The 17,525-nt window shown below is 59.2% G+C and overlaps 8 protein-coding genes across 14 annotated transcripts; 7 read left to right on the forward strand and 1 right to left on the reverse strand.

Moving 5' to 3' along the window:
- Positions 1–901: 901 nt before the first annotated feature.
- On the forward strand, positions 902–2,163 carry H310_02527 (hypothetical protein; the record flags this gene model as incomplete). Its single annotated transcript, XM_008866070.1, has 2 exons — positions 902–1,786; positions 1,831–2,163. The coding sequence occupies 2 exons, from the start codon at positions 902–904 to the stop codon at positions 2,161–2,163; spliced, it is 1,218 nt and encodes a 405-aa protein (XP_008864292.1).
- A 339-nt stretch (positions 2,164–2,502) lies between these two features.
- On the forward strand, positions 2,503–3,902 carry H310_02528 (CAMK/CAMK1 protein kinase; the record flags this gene model as incomplete). Its single annotated transcript, XM_008866071.1, has 6 exons — positions 2,503–2,889; positions 2,937–3,050; positions 3,099–3,197; positions 3,244–3,359; positions 3,407–3,782; positions 3,834–3,902. 6 exons carry the CDS (start codon positions 2,503–2,505, stop codon positions 3,900–3,902), a joined length of 1,161 nt encoding a protein of 386 aa, XP_008864293.1.
- A 257-nt stretch (positions 3,903–4,159) lies between these two features.
- On the forward strand, positions 4,160–5,946 carry H310_02529 (CAMK/CAMK1 protein kinase). Of its 3 annotated transcripts, none has more exons than XM_008866072.1 (6): positions 4,160–4,634; positions 4,699–4,815; positions 4,878–4,976; positions 5,026–5,505; positions 5,555–5,761; positions 5,884–5,946. In XM_008866072.1, exons 1-5 carry the CDS (start codon positions 4,200–4,202, stop codon positions 5,738–5,740), a joined length of 1,317 nt encoding a protein of 438 aa, XP_008864294.1. In that variant the 5' UTR covers positions 4,160–4,199; the 3' UTR covers positions 5,741–5,761; positions 5,884–5,946. The 3 variants fall into 3 exon arrangements, with proteins under 3 accessions (XP_008864294.1, XP_008864296.1, XP_008864295.1); XM_008866074.1 differs by lacking the exon at positions 5,884–5,946 and having other exon boundaries at positions 4,699–4,736; positions 4,784–4,815; positions 5,555–5,740; XM_008866073.1 differs by lacking the exon at positions 5,884–5,946 and having other exon boundaries at positions 5,555–5,796.
- A 264-nt stretch (positions 5,947–6,210) lies between these two features.
- Positions 6,211–7,007, reverse strand: H310_02530 (hypothetical protein). The gene has a single exon (XM_008866075.1). The coding sequence runs from the start codon at positions 6,965–6,967 to the stop codon at positions 6,281–6,283; it is 687 nt and encodes a 228-aa protein (XP_008864297.1). The 5' UTR covers positions 6,968–7,007; the 3' UTR covers positions 6,211–6,280.
- Positions 7,008–7,476: 469 nt separating this feature from the next.
- H310_02531 (hypothetical protein) lies at positions 7,477–9,472 on the forward strand. 5 transcript variants are annotated; one of them, XM_008866077.1, is made up of 6 exons: positions 7,477–7,883; positions 7,932–8,096; positions 8,151–8,216; positions 8,304–8,389; positions 8,458–8,997; positions 9,049–9,472. In XM_008866077.1, exons 1-6 carry the CDS (start codon positions 7,498–7,500, stop codon positions 9,219–9,221), a joined length of 1,416 nt encoding a protein of 471 aa, XP_008864299.1. In that variant the 5' UTR covers positions 7,477–7,497; the 3' UTR covers positions 9,222–9,472. The 5 variants fall into 5 exon arrangements, with proteins under 5 accessions (XP_008864299.1, XP_008864298.1, XP_008864301.1 ...); XM_008866076.1 differs by having other exon boundaries at positions 8,151–8,389; XM_008866079.1 differs by having other exon boundaries at positions 8,458–9,472.
- A 201-nt stretch (positions 9,473–9,673) lies between these two features.
- H310_02532 (serine/threonine protein kinase) lies at positions 9,674–13,181 on the forward strand (the record flags this gene model as incomplete). Its single annotated transcript, XM_008866081.1, has 9 exons — positions 9,674–10,372; positions 10,410–10,485; positions 10,564–10,765; positions 10,814–11,132; positions 11,190–11,431; positions 11,481–11,572; positions 11,626–11,999; positions 12,045–12,524; positions 12,573–13,181. The coding sequence occupies 9 exons, from the start codon at positions 9,674–9,676 to the stop codon at positions 13,179–13,181; spliced, it is 3,093 nt and encodes a 1,030-aa protein (XP_008864303.1).
- Positions 13,182–13,599: 418 nt separating this feature from the next.
- H310_02533 (hypothetical protein) lies at positions 13,600–14,244 on the forward strand. The gene has a single exon (XM_008866082.1). The coding sequence runs from the start codon at positions 13,623–13,625 to the stop codon at positions 14,103–14,105; it is 483 nt and encodes a 160-aa protein (XP_008864304.1). The 5' UTR covers positions 13,600–13,622; the 3' UTR covers positions 14,106–14,244.
- Positions 14,245–14,697: 453 nt separating this feature from the next.
- On the forward strand, positions 14,698–17,430 carry H310_02534 (hypothetical protein; the record flags this gene model as incomplete). The annotated part of the gene is made up of 9 exons (XM_008866083.1): positions 14,698–14,760; positions 14,821–14,988; positions 15,036–15,305; positions 15,398–16,313; positions 16,368–16,652; positions 16,695–16,906; positions 16,958–17,079; positions 17,122–17,400; positions 17,424–17,430. The coding sequence occupies 9 exons, from the start codon at positions 14,698–14,700 to the stop codon at positions 17,428–17,430; spliced, it is 2,322 nt and encodes a 773-aa protein (XP_008864305.1).
- Positions 17,431–17,525: the final 95 nt, after the last annotated feature.

Raw genomic sequence — 17,525 nt, forward strand, 5'->3', positions numbered from 1 at the left:
ATGAATAATTTGGATTGGATAGTTTTTCTCATAGAAACCAATAATTTTGATTTCTGTCATGTGATTGGTCCAAATTGTAGCACGTTTACGAACGAGGTCAATAATCGCAATAAGAGCGGACGTATCGCGCCGCTGTGACCCCTGCGCTAGGACAGAGCGCACCGGCGTTCTCTAACGGCGTCGCTGCAGTCGCAAATAATCCCTTTGCTTGTTTTGTATGCATGGCCTCATATACGCAGCAGATCAGTGGTCGTGCTATGCCAGTCCAATTCAGTACGTCAAGGTCAAAATGGCAGCACAGCGGGGGGGAGGCAAGTGGGGGGTTCGGTGAAGCACCATCGATTGAAATGGCTTGCTATAGTGCTGCGCTGCAGCATGGTTGCATTTGGGGGCGACATTACGACAGAGTTTTCCATGGCCCCCAACCTTGCGGTCGCGACGGCGCCAGCAGGGGGAGATGCCCAGGTGCGCGGTTGGCTCCCTTGTGGAAATGGTCCTTGCGACAAACTCATCGAGTGCCCCACCTCAGCCCACCATCAGTGCTACACTTGTCAAGTGTCTATCGGGCGTACCCCCCCCCGCCAGTCAGCCATGCGCTTATATCTATGAACGGACATCATGTCGACCGTAGTCCTGATGGCTGGGGCGGGCAGAGCGGTGATTCCGCATCTCACGAACCACACCAACGCGACCACACCGCTACGTCCATCTGTGCCGTGTGTGGGGCGGGTATGGACCCTCCCGGAGCTCTCTACCGACGGGAATCGCCGCGCCCGCGGTGGCAGCACCCATCCTGCGGCCGGACTTCATCGAGTGGATCCGCACTTACCATAGTCGTACCTAGTGTCATCGTTCTGGGGATACCAGTGATCGACCGACCCATCGGCGCGGAAGAAGGATCATGTGGGTCCGCCATCTCGACGAGGACTCGACGCGGTTCTACTACCACAACGCCAAGACCGGAGAGACGTCGTGGACGAAACCAGAGGGCTACACAGAGAAGAACGAGCAGGACAGCAACAACACAAACGACGCGTCCGACGACGACGAGTCGCACGTCGACACAAAGCGGCAGCGCACGGCGGGCGACAATGCAGAAGAGAACCAAGACGGCGACGATGGCGCCCTGTGGGTCAAGTACATTGACCCAGTGTCGAAGAAACCATACTACTCGGACATGAACTCGGGGCGCACGCGATGGGAGCAACCGGCGTTTTACACGTCCGACCAAGGCGAAGATGACGACGAAGTTGAAGAGGACCAACTGGAAGAAGAGTATGCGTTCGGCGCAGTCGCCGCGCCTGCTTCTCCGAAAGCACCCTCTCCCAAAGCAGCACCACCACCATCGACCGAGACGCCGACGTTCCTCCGATATGTTGATGCCGCGACCAAAGTCCCGTACTACTTCAACACGGCAACCAAGGAAACGACGTGGGACGTGCCTCCCGACGGCTCCATCGTTCAAGATGGCACGACAGCTTCCACCACGACGGACTCCGATACCTCGACGAGTGCTGGCAGCGCCAAGTACCAAGAATGGCTCAACAAAGCGTCCACTGTGCCGACTGCAACCCGCGCAGCCGCCGCGGCCGCATCCTCTCGCAATGCTGCCGACCCGGTATCACGTCTCAACTCCATCTTGGGCGGGTCCTCCGCCGGCAGCGCGTTCCGCTGGCAACAGCATTACGACCCCAAAACCCAGCGCTACTACTACTTTGACACGAAGACCAACACAACGCAATGGGAGCCTCCTTCGGACGGATCCGCCGTCGCCGCTGCTGTCGGGGTAAGCATCGTCCTTGTTTTCTCGCGACACTAAGTGTTCCGTAGGGCGCGGACTGGGTCCCGGCGACGACCGACGCCGACGCATCGGTCGTGTCGGCGCAGAGCGACTACACCGTCGCGGCGCACATGAACTTGCTCAACGGGCGGTTCAGCGGCGCGTCGGGGGACCAGTACTTTCACAAGCAAAACATCCCGACGGACAAAGCAGGGCGGCAGCTCGCCAACTTCTTCGACTTGACGGCGTTCGAGGCGAATCGCGCCGAAGCGAAGCGAATGAAGGAAGCGCTCAAGACGAAAAACATCGACTGGAAAAAGTACAACGAGGAGAAGAAGCGCAAGCGGCACCGCGTGCGCAACAAGTGGATGTATGAGGACTAAGACACACGTCTGTCGAGCTGTCGCCTCGCGGATCGCATTCAAAAAACGCAGCGCATGCAGACGACGGCGCCAGGTCCTCAACGCACAAAGTTGCGATTGCAGAATGTAGGTTCCTTGTGGGGAGGGAAGTGCAGAATGGTGGTATTACCCTGGTGTTGAAGTGGTTTAAAGTGTAGGGAGGTGATCTTTTTCAGATTGTTGGTTCATCGCTCGGCCGCTGGGTGCATATCTGACCCCAGCATGATGGTCAAAAGAGGTACAGAATGATGGTATTCGTTGCCGTTGAATGGGAGCGATGGTGGTTCTTTTTCCGAATGTTGGTGCATTGCATTTGTCGAGATGGCAACGTCGCGGGTCCATGCGGCAACATGGGTCGCGGTGGGCGTCGTGGCGGCGGCAATAGTTTTGTATACGACAAGGAAAGCTTCGTCCGATGGTGATGGCGACCACTACTCCAGCAAGGATATCTCGTCGTTGTCGTCGGTGAGCGATGTCGACAAGTCGACGGAGCAACGTCAGTCGTCCGCTGCAGCGGCGCCGCCGCAATTGTCGTTCAACGACATGTACAATCTTGGGAAGCGCCTTGGGTCGGGTGCGTTTGCAGTCGTCCGCGAGGGCGTGCACAAAGGAACGGGGTCCAAGTATGCGATCAAGTGCATCCAGACGTCGTCGCTGTCGACCGCAGACGTCCAGGGACTTCGCCAAGAAATCGCCATCTTGAAACAGGTACGTCATGTCGATGGGTGCATGCTCCACACCGTGCGCTGCTGCAGTTGAGTCATCCGAACATCATGTCGCTGCATGACGTGATCGAAGAGCCGGGCATGACGTACCTCGTGACCGAGTTCATCGCGGGCGGCGAATTGTTCGACCGCATCGTCGAAAAGGTGAGTACATGATCTGGCACTTGTCTCGACCGTCCTGTCATGCCACAGACGTTCTACTCTGAAAACGAGGCGCGGGACCTCGTGCGCGTCCTGCTCGTCGCGATCAAGTACTGCCACGATCACAATGTTGTCCATCGCGACCTCAAGGTCTTGACACGATCGGGGTCATTTCGTCTCATACTAGCACCTCTAGCCAGAGAACCTTCTCCTGACCAGCCATGGCGACGACGCGTCGATCAAGTTGGCCGACTTTGGCTTTGCCAAGCTCCACGGCGTCGACGGCCTCACAACGGCCTGTGGGACTCCAGGGTATACAAGAGCGATTTAGCTTGACGTCGTCATGCGTTGGTGGGCAGGTACATCGCGCCTGAGATCCTGCAGGGTGCCGCGTACGGCAAAGCGGTCGACATTTGGAGCATCGGTGTCATCACGTTCATCTTGCTGTGCGGGTACCCGCCATTCCACGACGACAACCCAAAGCACCTTTTTGCCGCGATCAAGGCGGGGTCGTACAAATTTGAGTCGCCGTACTGGGACGGCATCTCGGCGACGGCTAAATTGTTTATCGCGGCGATGCTCGAAATTGACGTAGCTGCCCGCGCGACCGCCGACGACTTGCTTGCCCATGCCTGGATGGTCGACACCGACGTGTCGACGGCGCCGCTCGGCACCGTCATCGAAGAGCTCAAAAAGTTTAACCATCGCCGCAAGTTTAAGGCTGCTGTTCGGACGGTATTCCTGCCGTGCCTGGCTACATCGTCCATGTGATGATGAGGTCTGTAGGTTCAAATGACTGCCGCGCTCGCCAAAGGCGTCGCCAGTGTCAAGTCGGTTGCCGAGTCGTCGTCGTGACGGTAGCGCGCTAGCTTTCGTGCAGCAACGAGTTTGTAGAAATGGCACACGATTGAATCGAGTGCGCGACGTGTTTTCGTGTGCCGAGCCCCGTGGGCAACCGTCGTCCCGCGCTAGGATAGCTCGGCATGCCCATCCGCGCAGGCCGGGCTAGCCCACATGTAGCTACTACATTCGTACTCATGTACAGCACGCATGACGCCGCTATAAACAGACCGCCGTGGTTGTATTTTTAGCGCTGACGCCATCGTGCGAATCGCTAGTACGAACGATAACAAGAGTTGACGGGTGCCGTGGATGTCGACGCCGGCGGCGGCGTGTGCCGGTGGTCACCCACCACAGGAAGACTTGTGGATGCCGCCGCCAGATCCGAATGACGCGCCGTTGACGCCATCCCCAGCCACGCCATCCCTCGACCTGCCAAACGCGGCCGACGTGTCCTCGGCCCCGCCACCCCACGCCACCCCAACAAAACGACCCTCCACACCCGACAACCCCATCGAAGCCGCGCCCGAGTTCCGTGGCACCATCGTCACCAACTACCCCATCCTGCCACACATCCACGCAACGTACACGTTTGGTCCGTCGATTGGCCATGGAGCGCACTCGGTCGTGTACGCCGGCCTGGACAAGACGAACGGATGTGCCGTCGCGATCAAGGCCATCTCGCGCCACCACCTGGACCAGTTTTACCTGGACGCGTTGGGCCACGAAATCGAATTCCTCCACCAGGTACTGTGTGTGTGTGTGCATGTGTCCGTCCGTGCTGACGACGACGCTGGTGCGGCTTTTGTAGCTCCGCCACCACCCGCACATCGTCACACTGCACGCCGTGTACGCTGACGCAGACCAGTACTATCTTGTCACCGAGTACCTGGCAGGGGGCGAGCTCTTTGACCGCATCGTCGAGCAGGTCCGTGGCACCGCCGTCGGACGCGACGTGCGCGTCTTGATCTGGGGGACATATTGCCACAGGAGTACTACAGCGAAAGCGAAGCGCGGACGATCGTGCGGCTGATTCTCCAAGCGCTCAAGCATTGCCATGACCACGATATCGTGCATCGCGACCTCAAGGTACACACACACACGTTTCCGCCGACGGCCGCACCCCACTCCCCCGTAGCCGGAAAACATTTTTTTGGGGTCGGCGACCGACCACACGTCGGTCAAGATCGGCGACTTTGGATATGCCGCGACCGCGACCGACCTCACGTTGACGACGTCGTGCGGCACGCCAAGCTATGTCGCGCCCGAGATCTTGCTGCATCTTCCGTATGGCAAGCCCGTCGACGTGTGGAGCGCGGGGGTGATTACGTTCATCCTCTTGGCGGGGTACATGCCGTTCCACGGCACCACCCAAGTCGAGCTCTTTGCACGCATCAAAACCGCCGACTACGACTGCCCGGACGACTTGTCCGCGGACGCCCAGGACTTCCTGACCAAGATGCTCGTCGCCGCGCCGTCGGAGCGGTACACGGTCGACCAGCTCCTGAGCCACGTGTGGATTACCGGGTCCGTTGTCCCGACGTACCCGCTCGCCAAGACCCGCGACGAGCTCCGACGATTCAATGTCCGGCGAAAGCTCCGAGCGTCTGTCCGCGCGGTACGTTTTCGATTGCCTATCGTCGTGCGGTGGTCGATCGCGTGGCTAGGTCCAAGCCACCGATACGTTCGCGAAGGTCCACAAGGTGCACACGGACGGAGTAGACGACTGCGTGGATCACCACGCGGCGTTCCTCGAGCTTCCGACAACTTTCGTCGTTTCAAAGGACACCACGCCCCACCTGCCGTCCGCGCGAAGTTGGTTTCGATCGATGCGGGTGCATCCCAACTGCTAACACGTGCCGTGTGCCTCATATGTACGTGACGTCGCCGCACAAAGGCATCGCCGGGGCTGCGAGCGGCCAACCGTCTCGTAAGCCACTCGCTTGGGTGCACAGCCACAGGAGCATTCGAGTTGTCGTGATGGCCATCTATGTAGCTCGCACCAGGACGCGCGACTTTCGATGCGACCTCGTCAAACGACATGGAGCGAGGTTGGTGGACTGGAAACGTTCGCCATGTCGGATGACGTGGCGTGATCGCAGCGCTGCAAGCGCTGTGCATCCACGCAACGGATGCAGCAATCCATTCCACACGTCTGGGCGCCCGACCGATGCGGATCAACCCCGCGCGACGCGTCGGTAGTCAAGGGTAGTCAAGCCGAGTAGGTTGACATGGCCGACCATACCCGTCGAGTTGGGAGCGGCGCGATGGACGCTGGAGGGGCGGCAGCCACCACGCATCGTATTGCTAGTCAGCCGATTCCTGCGTTCTGGTGCTGCCACGTCACGCGTCCACCACCTCGAAAAAGTCGGTCAATATAATTAGAGGGATTCTTAAAAACGTTCGTTCATTCGAGTCGCGACGTTCTTCATCTTGTTGTACACTTTGCCGGGCGGAGCGCCCATGATGAGGGAGCAGATCGCGTCCCGCGCGAGTTTGATGTTGGAGAACGAGCCAAGGATGTGCACCTTTTGGTCGGCGAGCACGACCCGCGTCCGCGTGGCGTTCTCAATCGCGTACTTGGTTTTGCCGTCCTGGCCGGCAAGACGGCCGATCGCGCGACTCAAGTGGTCGCCCTTGAGCATCTTCACGTCGGTGACTTCGAACGTGTCGACAAACAAGTCTTCGAGACGAAGGAGTGCGACAGCGTCCTGCACTTCGAATCCCATCATGTAGGCCTGGACGAAATCAGCACCCTTTTGCAGCGCGCCCGCGTCGTCCGTGAACGGTCCGTTCTTGAGCTCGACGCATCGAGTCTTCATGTTCATGCGGACCTGGAGCTTCAAGTGTTCCACAAGAGGTTTCATGATGTTGGGCCAGTCGTTCTTCAACGGCGTGTACCGGTGGGCAGGCACACGGACGCGGCGAAAATCGTCTTTGCCACCGGCCAACTCTTGCGCGCTCAACGCAGGAAACGATGGCGCGACGTCCATGTCGTTGTCGTCGGCCGCGGCATGCGCCTGCACCTCTTCCGAGCTCAACACTACTTCGTCGACGTGCATGTCCGCATCAACGTCCATCTTGCTGCTCTGCCGATGGGATAATGATGTTGAAATTCCTTTTCTCGTCTTCCAATGGCTCGAACTCGTCCGTGATTGGCAGGTTTCGAACACGTTTGAAACACATTGGGCATTTGAATATCTTGATATTTGTATGAAAGGGCCATTCGAAGTCGTTTCGAACGTTTGGCGGAGTTGCAGCACAATCCAGGTACATTTCCCGTCGCCTGTTGATTGGTGAAAATGCCGATGCGATCTAATTGGCTGAAATTCCACATGGGCTTGGGTATTTAAAAAGGATTTCAAACCATGGGGGTGGAGGTCCGCTTTCGAAGGAACGTCTTGCCCCTCTCGTTCTCCATGCGTCGCAGATGGGGCTCCAGTGGATCCGACCCTGTCGACCAGCTGTCGCGTGAGTGTACCTGATGCCTGGGGAAGGAGATGGGATCGACAGGGCGCCTTATTTTAAAACAAACACGTTGGAAACGTTTGAAACGAGTTTGATACGGTTTCGTTGTGTTTAAAATCGTGTCCAAAGCACAGATCCATTGATGTCTCGAGCAACCCCAAGCTGGCGAGAGTCGTTGCGACGGTGGCGCCTTCCACGCGGGGTGTTGCTGCTTGTGATGATGATTCTTCTTACCAGCAGCGTCCTCCATCTAGCAGGCGCTTTGGATGAAGGCACGCCGGCCAACCGTCGTGCAAAAAAGTCGTCGTGGGACGTGGCGACGGCGAAACTCATGTCCACAGCAAAGAAGAGCTTGGCCGCCGTTTCCACGGGCTGGGAATGGCTGGGGTACGTGAGTGGGTTTGGCGAGCAGTGCAGCTTTGTGAACCAACCCTCCTCGGCCGTGCGAAAACATTTGACGACGCATCTGAAAGCGCAAGACCATGCCATCCATGCGATCGTGGCAGCGATCGAAGCATGGGAGTTTTCGTACGCAACGCAGCATTCCACACTGTCGTCATGTCAAGCGCTGCGTAGGCGTACGAATGCCAAAGATCACGCCCCACTCGTGCTGGCCATCACGGGGCCCACGGGCACGGGCAAGACGGAAACGTCCCACTTGCTCGCGGAAGCGCTGTTCAAGTGGACCAAGCGGCTCGACCATAGCGACAAAGTCACGCCGTCCGGTCTGCTTGTGTTTCGGTAACGTGCATGCATCGTGTGCAAAGCGATCTCACGCTCCGGAACAACTACCAGCGGCGAAGATTTCAGCGACAACTATACCAACCCAGTGACCCAGTACCAAGAACAAATCAAGTCGAGGTACGTGCAGATGACCTGTGCACATCTATCCACGTGGCGTCGATGTCGAATCGTTGAGCTGGGTGGCCTGATGATGGCGCGCATTAGACTAACCGAGCACCTCTACCGCTGTTCCGGCAAAGCGTTGGTCGTGTTCGACGAAGTGCAAAAGGTGATTCCGCATACTCTGGACGGTACGCACACGCCGCGCGGCCGCGTTGTTGTCGAGCTATGCGGCTTGCCCATCCTGACGTGTTTGCAGTGCTGACAACCGCCATGAGCTCGAACGCCCATTTGATGTACTACCGCAACGGCGGCGAGCGCCGCGTCGACACGTCCAACGTGATCTTTGTTCTCATTTCGGACATTGGTGTTGCCAAGATGGAGCAGCTTTTGATCCAGTACAAACACCGCCGCGACGTGCCCGTCACCAAGCTCGAGAACGACGTGCGGCGCGCGCTGGACGCGCAGTGGGCGCGGCTCCAGTTTGGCAAGATGGTGCGGCAAGTCGTTCCGTTTCTCCCGTTCGAGCCGCACCACATCGTGCAAGTGATCCAGGCCAAGCTCGACCAACTGAGCCGCCACTACGAAGGCGTGTACTGGAAGTCGCTCGCGTTCGACTCGGGTTTGGCCGCGCACCTGTCGACGCTCGAATCGATGCTGTACATGGAGCGGCGCGCGATCGTGCACGACGTCGAAGTCCGCAAAGTGTTTGCCAAGTATGGCGCACGGAATGTCGAGAGCGGCCCGATGCAGCAGCTCAAGGCCAAGTTGATGCGCCATGCGCGGCCATGGAACCCAGGTGCGTGAAGGTGCGGCATCGGTGGCGCGACTGATGGCGCGGTCGTTGCAGAGGCACAGTTTACCGTGCGCCTGCTGGCCGACAGCCGCACCATCGACATTGTGTCGTGCGTGGAAGAGAGAACGACGGGCCAGCTTCCCGATACGACGACGATGGGCGACGGGAGCGCGGCCGACGTTATCACCCTCGCATGCGTGTCGAGGTGGCAAGGTGTATTCACATAATGATGCGACGAGCGGCGCCAGTCGTCGATTGTGCAAATACGATATCGTGTCGTGGTGGGTTTTGTTTGTGGATCGAGCGCGACGTCGGATGCAGGGTCGCGCTGTGGCCGCGATGGACAGGTGTCGAGATGGCGAGTGCCATCAAACAGTCGTCGCCCGTGCACTGGGGCAGTCGTGGTGTCGGAGTATGACCAGGTCGGGAGGTGGTGTGTGTTGCCAACAACGTCCTTGGCGGCGTCGTGGGCCATCCGCGTCGCGGAGAGCACCGTTGGGAGCGCGGCTTGCTCCGGGTAGAACCAAGGCGGAGGGTCCACCGCGCGCTGCCGTCGGCGATCGCCCACTGCATCACGAAGCACGTCGCAACGTGGGTGGCATGTTCCTCGAGTGTGCCGACACATAATACAGTTGGCAGTTACACATATTGTAACTGCCAACGCCGGCAGCTTTTTGGCATGGCGGCCGACTGGGAAGCGATCGTGGACGAGAGCGGAGTCCCGTACTATTACAACCCGATCACGGGCGAGACGGCGTGGTCGATCCCGGCCGACGATGGCGCTGTAGACGAATGGCCACCCGTCGCCGCCAGGACGGACGTTGAGGTCGCGACGCACAGCCGCCCTGCGACGGCTTCATGCGGAGGTGGCGAGTGGGCGTTTGGGGGCGTCAACCCCGACGATGGAGCGTTCTTTTTCGTGCACACGGCGACGGGAGAACGTGTGGCGAACCTTCCCATGTCGCTGGCGGAAGCGCCAACGACGCCATCCACCGCCCACGAGGACGGCGCGTTTTCTGTCGACGTGGACCCTGCCGTGTTGGTGTGCATGGAGGACGTGGTCCAAGCGATCGAGACAACGTTAGCAGTGTGGATGCGCCGGCGCCAACGCAACGCGAAAGCCCTCGCCAAGCAAAGGCAGCGAGGAAATGTGGCCACCACGCATGGAACGACCGTCGACGCCACGCGCGAGGTCCACGGGCGCCAGCCGCGTGCGGCAGTCCGGATGCACCACGTTCTTGCCAACGCCAAGCGGTACGAATGCACGGCCGAGTACGAGTCGCGCCGCGCCGCGATGGCCGCGCAGGTCCGGGAGGACGAGGTCGAGAAGGAAACTGTTCGGGTCAAAGAGCGATTCGCCCAACGGAGACAGCACCAGGTGAAGCAAGCTGCAGCGTGGCGGCGCGCCAACATAGCAAGACCAGATTCAATTGCGACACCACATCACGCGAGTCTTGATCGCTAAAGCCACGAATGGCCTGGACATCCATGGTACGGCACGGACTTCGGTCGTTTGCGAGACCGAATTCCATACGTGGGTGGTTTCGCCGTTCACGGCTCTCGATCTAGGCAAGATCGACTTGACCAGCGGCGACGATCGACGGCCGCCTGGACAACCTCTCCAGCGAGAAGAACTGTTCGAGTCGGAGGAGCGGGCGGCGGTCGCCAGACAGCGCAAGCGGCAGCTCGAGCATCTCTTTGTCGCGATCGACACGGATAAACGCGGCACGATGTCGACGCTGCATGTGCTGCACGAGCTCGCCATCCAGCCGTAGGTCGCCCCCCGCCGGTGGAATCCATCACGATCGAGCAATCGTAGGCACGTCGTCCAGCGGTGGGTCCAGCCGCCGCGCCGAGGCGTCCAGGACATGTTGCTAACTGGCGTGCTTCAAGCGTTTTTCCTGCAGCTGCAACGAGTCAATGTGCGGCAATTTGTCGATTTTGTTGAGATCTCGGAAGATGTCGTGGCCCGCGTCGACCGCATCAAAGCCGCAATGGAGCAAGCGGGCCTCGGTGTCGTCAGCGCCGACGTTGCAACGTGGCAGAGCAGCATGTTGAACGTGAAGTCGGGCGAGTCGGCGGCAAACCGACAGGTCGTCTTTGTCCGTCGAATGCAGCTCGCGTTTCAAGCCGCCAAGGTGCTCTGGACGTCGAAGCATCCATCTCGTGCACTGATCGAGCTCCCCACGGCGTAGGAAGCGTGCATTGCCCAACTGCGCCACGTCCTGCATTTCCGACATCCGGGATCCGTGGCGCCGCCGTCGGAATGCCCCGCGCGGAAGGATTCCACCACGACGGCGCCACCGATCTGGCAACTCGCCCACAAACATGTCTACCTCCAGCTCACGCCATACCTGCCGCCGTACTGCGTGCACTGCCGACGGTGTCGCACCCGGCTCGACAAACTCGAGCGCTTTGAAGCCGAAGAATCCCATCGGTACGTGTCGAAATGGGGGTGTCGGTGTGGTTGATGGGCGCTCCACCAGGGCGAAGTGGGGCCGGTACCTGGCTAGACGAATGCACGACATTGAAATGTCCATGCGACAGTGGCCGACGCAGGCCACCGACGACGAAGCCGGTGCGGCCAACGCATATGCCTTTGATCGTTCACGTCGACCTGTGTGGTGTTAGATTTAGCCAGCATAACGCCCGAGCTCGCTGGTGCACGTATCCAAGGTGCTGGATCGGCGCGCCGAACGTCCACAAGGAGTCGGGATGACGAGGCGGTGGCAGTGACACTCCATGCTATCGTCACAGGTGCGGCTCTCTTGGCGACGTACAATGCATGGGAAGCGCGGGTGCTCGCGCCGCCTCCCCACACCACGAACACACGAAACCAGCCGCCAGAAACAACGCCAGAAACGGCCTTGGCACCGCCAGCAACGTCGGTGTCCAAACATAGTACTCACGACTTGCTGAACAAACTTACAAAGCGGCGCGAAGAAGTCGAGCGTGAAGAAATGGCGCGGGCGATGATGTTTGACGAGGACGAGCTCATTCGCGAGGTGCCTTCCACTCAGTGCTAGCAGCTTTACGAAGCTGTGATGCAGGGATTGGAGAGTGCCAAGATGACGATGGAGCTCCCACTGATCCTCGAGCAAGAAGCGGCCCACCGCGAGTTTGTGCGGCTCGTGCAGGCGTGTGTCAACCCGTCCATGGTCCTGAAACGACTCAACTTTGAGCGGGTGCTCGCGATTCGTTCCCCGACCGATAACATGGTGCTCCGCGTCGTGGACAGCGCGACCAACACGCACTGCGTCGTCCACACCATTCGATGCGCGTCCGTCGACGAGGCGGACCATGTCGTGCTGGTGGCAAGGCAGTTGCAGCACCACCGCCCGCCGCACACGTTGCACGTGCTGCACGTGTTTCAGTACACGTACCAGCAGTTTGCTAACAACGGCAACCTGAATGAGTGCTGGCCCATCGTATTCGTCGTGACAGAAGATTGCATGGAGGGTGGGCACTGGCTGCCGCCGTCGCCGCGGCCCCCGCTTCCGACCGCCGACGTGCTCCACATTTTGCATGCGGTGATGTAACGGTCTGGGAATGACGGTAGTCTGAATGTTTGTCCCTAGGTCAGCGCGGCGCTGGCGGCGCTGCACAGCCAGTCCATTTGTCACTGGAATCTGAACGCGAGAAACCTGTACCGGAGCAGCGACGTCACCCGCGGAGGAGATGCTCGGGATCGGCGCCAGCAGCTACGACTCGGCGGGTTCCTCGTGTTTAAGCAGCCATTTCGCCACGACGACGTGTCCAAGGGTCCGTTGCACCCGTCGCTGGCACCGCCAGAGGTGTCGACAGCGCGCAACGGAGCTGCCGTGCTCAACGAGAAGACGGACATGTGGATGCTAGGGTGTCTGCTGTACTCGCTCCTGACGGGTGTGCATTGGAAGGTCGATATCGGGCGATCAACGTGTCGAGTTGTAGGATCCGACGTCGTCGTTCGGGAGAAAGACCTTTCAACCATCATGACAGACATCCCGTTGCGGTATGGCCCAAGTCTTCGTTCGTGCTTGCGGATGCTCTTGCAGCCCCAGCCGCAGCATCGGCCGACCGCGATGGAAATGTTCAATTTCATCTCGTGCGCCTCGCCAGACGAAGGCGCGACCGCCGATCCCAACGCCCATCCGCCATTGACCATCAAGAAGTCTGCTCCTTCCTTGGACCCCCTGCCGCCTCGATGACAGAGCTACCGCTCACGCGAGATCACCACCTTGTCGACAGCCGATGACGCCAACTGCCATGGTGGTTCTCGTGGGAGGAGATGGGATTTACTCGGCTGGGAAATTGGAAAATTCACCGTATTTTTGCAAAATATTGGAACAGGTCACTGGGATTTTGGGCAAAACACAAGTTTCAACCGTGTGACGCATGCCGCCAGCCATTCGAGTTTGATGAGGTAAGAATAAAATTCAACAATTTCGAGTCGATTTTGCTTCATGATAAACATGTCGAAATGTACCGTGCAATGCATGCAAGCCCACGGACAACGAGCGTCGACGATAGATAGAAATTCAAATGTATGCATTTTATACTCTTATCACGAAGAAAGTACATTAGCGGAGCGCCCGCATGGACGTGTGCTACATTTTTGAAAACCCCCCAGAAGACGGACGGAGCGTTGCATGGGCGGCGGCGGCGGTGAGATCGAGTCGTATGTGCAAGACTTCATGGTGATCCAGCATGACCCGTTGGAAGAAGAGCGGAACCTGCAGAGACAGACGGAGCGGCTCTTGGACCGTTGGCACGGCCTCGTGCTCAAGGGGCCTGAAAACGCTGTCGATTTGAATTCCGTCGAAGCGCGCATCCAACGCAACATCGATCGCCATGAAAAGATGCTCGCGTGGCTCGGGTCCATGGAACGCAACTTGTATGAAGACACTATCGCGTACGAAGATGCATGCGCGATGACGTCGTGTGGAGAGCAAGACGACGAGCTTCGGTCGTACCCCAACGTCGTCGACGAAAGCGAACGTATATTGAACCAGATTGACGCATTGCTGATGGACCGACAAGAATGGGATCTGTCGTCGGCGCTCTCGTCGTTGGACATGCCATCCGCAGCCACCACTCCAACGACAGCTCAAATCCCTCTCTACACGGCGTAGGTCCTCCTCGCGCATCCATGTCGTCGTAGTCTCCATCGTATATTTATACCGCGTGAACTGCTTGGTTCTTCATCTTCATGGGCGCAATCAGCCCACGCCGTCGTCGACTTGATTGCATATGGGATTGCAATGGGAGGCTGCCCACCCCATCCACGTACAGTATGTAGCTGTGGTCGATCGAAAAGGTGATCGCAGCCGCGACTTGTGCGTGTGTCGGCGGGGATGGACGCCTCAACGAGGAGCTGGCGCGTGCACGACGACCCGTGGCTCTTCGTACCTTCGTCGATACCCGTCAACCTTTCCTTGGTCGGCACCGTTGGCCGCCAGGTCGCGCCGTTGGGGCGGGGATTCGCCGTGTTTATGCGAGACCGGCGGATTCATGCCCCTTTTACGCATTTTTTGATTTTGAACAAATTTTTTTGATTGGCTGAATGTTCTCGGGAAATTATTTGATTGGTTCTTTGGAATCCGTCGATTGGATTGGGTGTAATTTTAGCTCGCGGTGTGCCTTTTTGAAACCGCTCGGGCCGTCGAGAGGTTTCCAAACTGCCAGTCCCGCGCTAACTCGCCACGAACCGAGGCGACCGCAACGATGGACAGCATCTTCGCAGCGGCGCGATCGAACGATCTGCCTGCCGTTCAGCGCATGCTGGAAGTGCGTTGCATCGTTGTCCATCCCGACCCACTCGTCACCATGTGGTGGTGGTGTGCGTAGGAATTGTCTGGCAACGGCGACGACAACTCGGTCGCGTTCGACGTAAACAGGCTCGTGGAAAGTACTACCCACAACACTCTCATGCACATTGCGTGCTCCAACGGGAACCTGAACGCGTGCAAGTACCTGTCCATGCATGGCATGTACTTGAACGAGCCCAACAAGCGCGTACGCACCCCGACGCGATCTCGCGCGCTTCCTCACGACCGCATTAGGGCCATACGCCACTGTTTTATGCAGCAGACTGCGGCAATCTCTCGCTAGTCAAGTGGATGGTCTCGAACGGCGCCGACATTGACACGGACTACAGTCGCAAAGCCACGACAAACGACGACGATCGGCGGTACGACCTCGCATTCACACCGCTTCAAGTCGCGTGCGTCAAGGGCCACCACGACATTGTCGACTTTCTCGTCGAATGCAACGCCGATTTAGGGGGAAGCGCGCTGTACGGTGTCACCGCGCTGCACTTTGCCTGCCACCAGGTCTTTTGTCGTTGTCGATCGTGCTTTGTGTTGCATGCGTAGAGTCGTCCACCCACCGCTCAAAAACGTGACGCTTGTGTCGTTGGTCGTAGAGCCAAAAGGACATTGCCAAGGTTCTTCTGGACGCCGGCGCGGACATGCATGCAGCTGACGCAGCCGGGGCGTCTGCGATGGACATTGCGTCGGGCGACACGCTGGCGTTCTTGACCGCGTACGACGCGAACGGCGGCGGCGGCGCCAGCACTGGCGACGAAGACGACGGTCCTCGATCTCCGTTTGACCAAGACAGACGACGACCATCGACGACCGCGATCGACGGACCGGACATGGCCAGGCTTGTCCCTGACTGCATTGGCAAGGCGTTTGGGGCAGATGTCGCGCGATCGCTGGCAAGCCACGAATGGAAGGCACGGCAGCAAGCGGTGACAGAAGTCGGCCTCGTTATGGCGCAGCACGCTGGCGCAGCACGACTGTTTGACGCGGCGTGCCACGTGGTCGTCGTCGCGATCAAGGACTCGGTCGGTCAAGTGTGTGCCGCCGCGATGCCGCTCGTCAAAGCCGCGTTCAACTCGGTCCTGTCCAGCAGCACGTTCCACACCCCAGGATATCACACAAGCCACCCGTTGATCGGGACGATCTTGGATGCGCTGCTGGCACGGGCGGCGGGCTCTCACGAGCGGGACGCGAGCGATGCGGTGACGTCGCTCCTCTTCTTGGCGTGTAAAAGCGCGCACGCCACGCAGCACATGGTGCGGACGATGCAGGGCCAGCTTGGCGGTCCTTCAACGTCGAGCGCCATGACGGCGGGAGGATGGCGTCAGCAACTCGTCAACATTCGACTGCTGACGGCGATTGCGAGTCAGTATCGATTCGCGGCCGAGAGCGGGCTCTCGTTTGCTGACGCGATGGCCGTGAGCTCTCAAGCTCTGGACCATTCCAGCGTGAAAGTGCGGTCGGCGGCCGTGGATCTAGTCGTCCAAGCCATTGTCGTCGCCAGCGAGCAATCGGGTACACACGATCGACTGTTTGTTTTGAACGACTTGACCATCGCGTGTGGCGCAGGTCTGCCAGGCACTGCCGCCGACGGTGTGGCGGATCAAGTGGTCCAGTATGCCGACTCGCTTGTGCACCAGTATTTGGGCAGCCATGTCAAGGCAAGCGTCGGGGCGAACATCCACAAGAGTCTCCGCGCTGCGTTGGGCAATTCGAAGCGGCTGAGCCGAGGCGCCATCACGCCAGGCAAAGCGTCCGAGGTGCACGAGCCACTGGTCCACGCCAAGCCACGAAACCCACCTGAGGCCGACGACTGGTCGGATGCAGACTTGCCATACGCTGAGCCTGTGCAAGGTAGTAGGTGCAGCCAGCTCGGACGCGCTAACAACGATGCAGAACAATGCAAAGCCCAGGCGGACGGAATTTCGGCGGCGTTTGGAGACAAAGTAGCGCGGTGTTTGTTTTCAAATGCGTGGGCACCGCGGGTCGAAGGGCTCAGCTACCTCCAGAAACTCCTCCAAGCCAAGCGGTGCGACATGTCGGCGGCCACGATTGCCGCGTTTGACACGGTGCTGCAAGCCGCGGTCAGCGATCGCGTTAACGCTGTGGTGCGGTTTTGAGCGCAAGCGCGACCGGTTCGTCACCCATGATGCGCGTAGTACGAAGCAGGGCTGTCGTTGCTCATGGAGTTTGTGCTTGCGTACGGCGGGTCGGCCGCCAGCAACTCGGTCAAGCCACTCCAAGACTGCCTTCGACCGGTCGTCTCGCGCCTTGTCCTCAAGTAAGCTGTTTGTTACCCGTGGCAAGCGCCGACGAGCTGTAGACTGGGCGACTCCAAGCAACGGCTCCAGGTCGTCAGCGAAGACGCGCTGTTGTTCATGGCGCGGCAGCCGTTAGTTGGACCGGCGTTTGTCTTGGACGCCATGCCGTCCGTGCCAGCGCCATCGTCGTCGTTGCTGGCAAACAAACTCAACGTGGTCGGCAAGTTGCTCCTCGAGTTTGGTGTGCACGAATGCGGCGGCGGCGGCGTGCTCGGTCTCAAGCATGCGCTCCAGCCCGCGCTCGCGGCATGCGAGCACAAAGACGCTGCCGTGCGCCAAGCGTCGATCCAGATCTTCTCGGAAGCGTTTAAAGGCACTGCCGCCGACGGTGTGGCAGATCAAGTGGTCGAGTATGCCGACTCGCTTGTGCATCAGTACTTGGGCAGCCATGTCAAGGCAAGCATCG

Source organism: Aphanomyces invadans (assembly GCF_000520115.1).
Source record: "Aphanomyces invadans strain NJM9701 unplaced genomic scaffold supercont1.4, whole genome shotgun sequence".
NCBI classification, from domain to species: domain Eukaryota; phylum Oomycota; class Saprolegniomycetes; order Saprolegniales; family Verrucalvaceae; genus Aphanomyces; species Aphanomyces invadans.

Excerpts from the sequence above, each read along its gene's own strand:
- H310_02533 (XM_008866082.1), top strand. The coding sequence starts at position 13,623 with ATGGGCGGCGGCGGCGGTGAGATCGAGTCGTATGTGCAAGACTTCATG.
- H310_02529 (XM_008866072.1), top strand. The coding sequence starts at position 4,200 with ATGTCGACGCCGGCGGCGGCGTGTGCCGGTGGTCACCCACCACAGGAA. Across the intron at positions 4,977-5,025 it reads TCGTGCATCGCGACCTCAAG|CCGGAAAACATTTTTTTGGG; the intron begins GTACACACACAC and ends ACTCCCCCGTAG. Across the intron at positions 5,506-5,554 it reads TCCGAGCGTCTGTCCGCGCG|GTCCAAGCCACCGATACGTT; the intron begins GTACGTTTTCGA and ends TCGCGTGGCTAG.
- H310_02530 (XM_008866075.1), bottom strand. The coding sequence starts at position 6,967 with ATGGACGTTGATGCGGACATGCACGTCGACGAAGTAGTGTTGAGCTCG.
- H310_02531 (XM_008866076.1), top strand. The coding sequence starts at position 7,498 with ATGTCTCGAGCAACCCCAAGCTGGCGAGAGTCGTTGCGACGGTGGCGC. Across the intron at positions 8,097-8,150 it reads TCCGGTCTGCTTGTGTTTCG|CGGCGAAGATTTCAGCGACA; the intron begins GTAACGTGCATG and ends AACAACTACCAG. Across the intron at positions 8,998-9,048 it reads TGCGCGGCCATGGAACCCAG|AGGCACAGTTTACCGTGCGC; the intron begins GTGCGTGAAGGT and ends CGGTCGTTGCAG.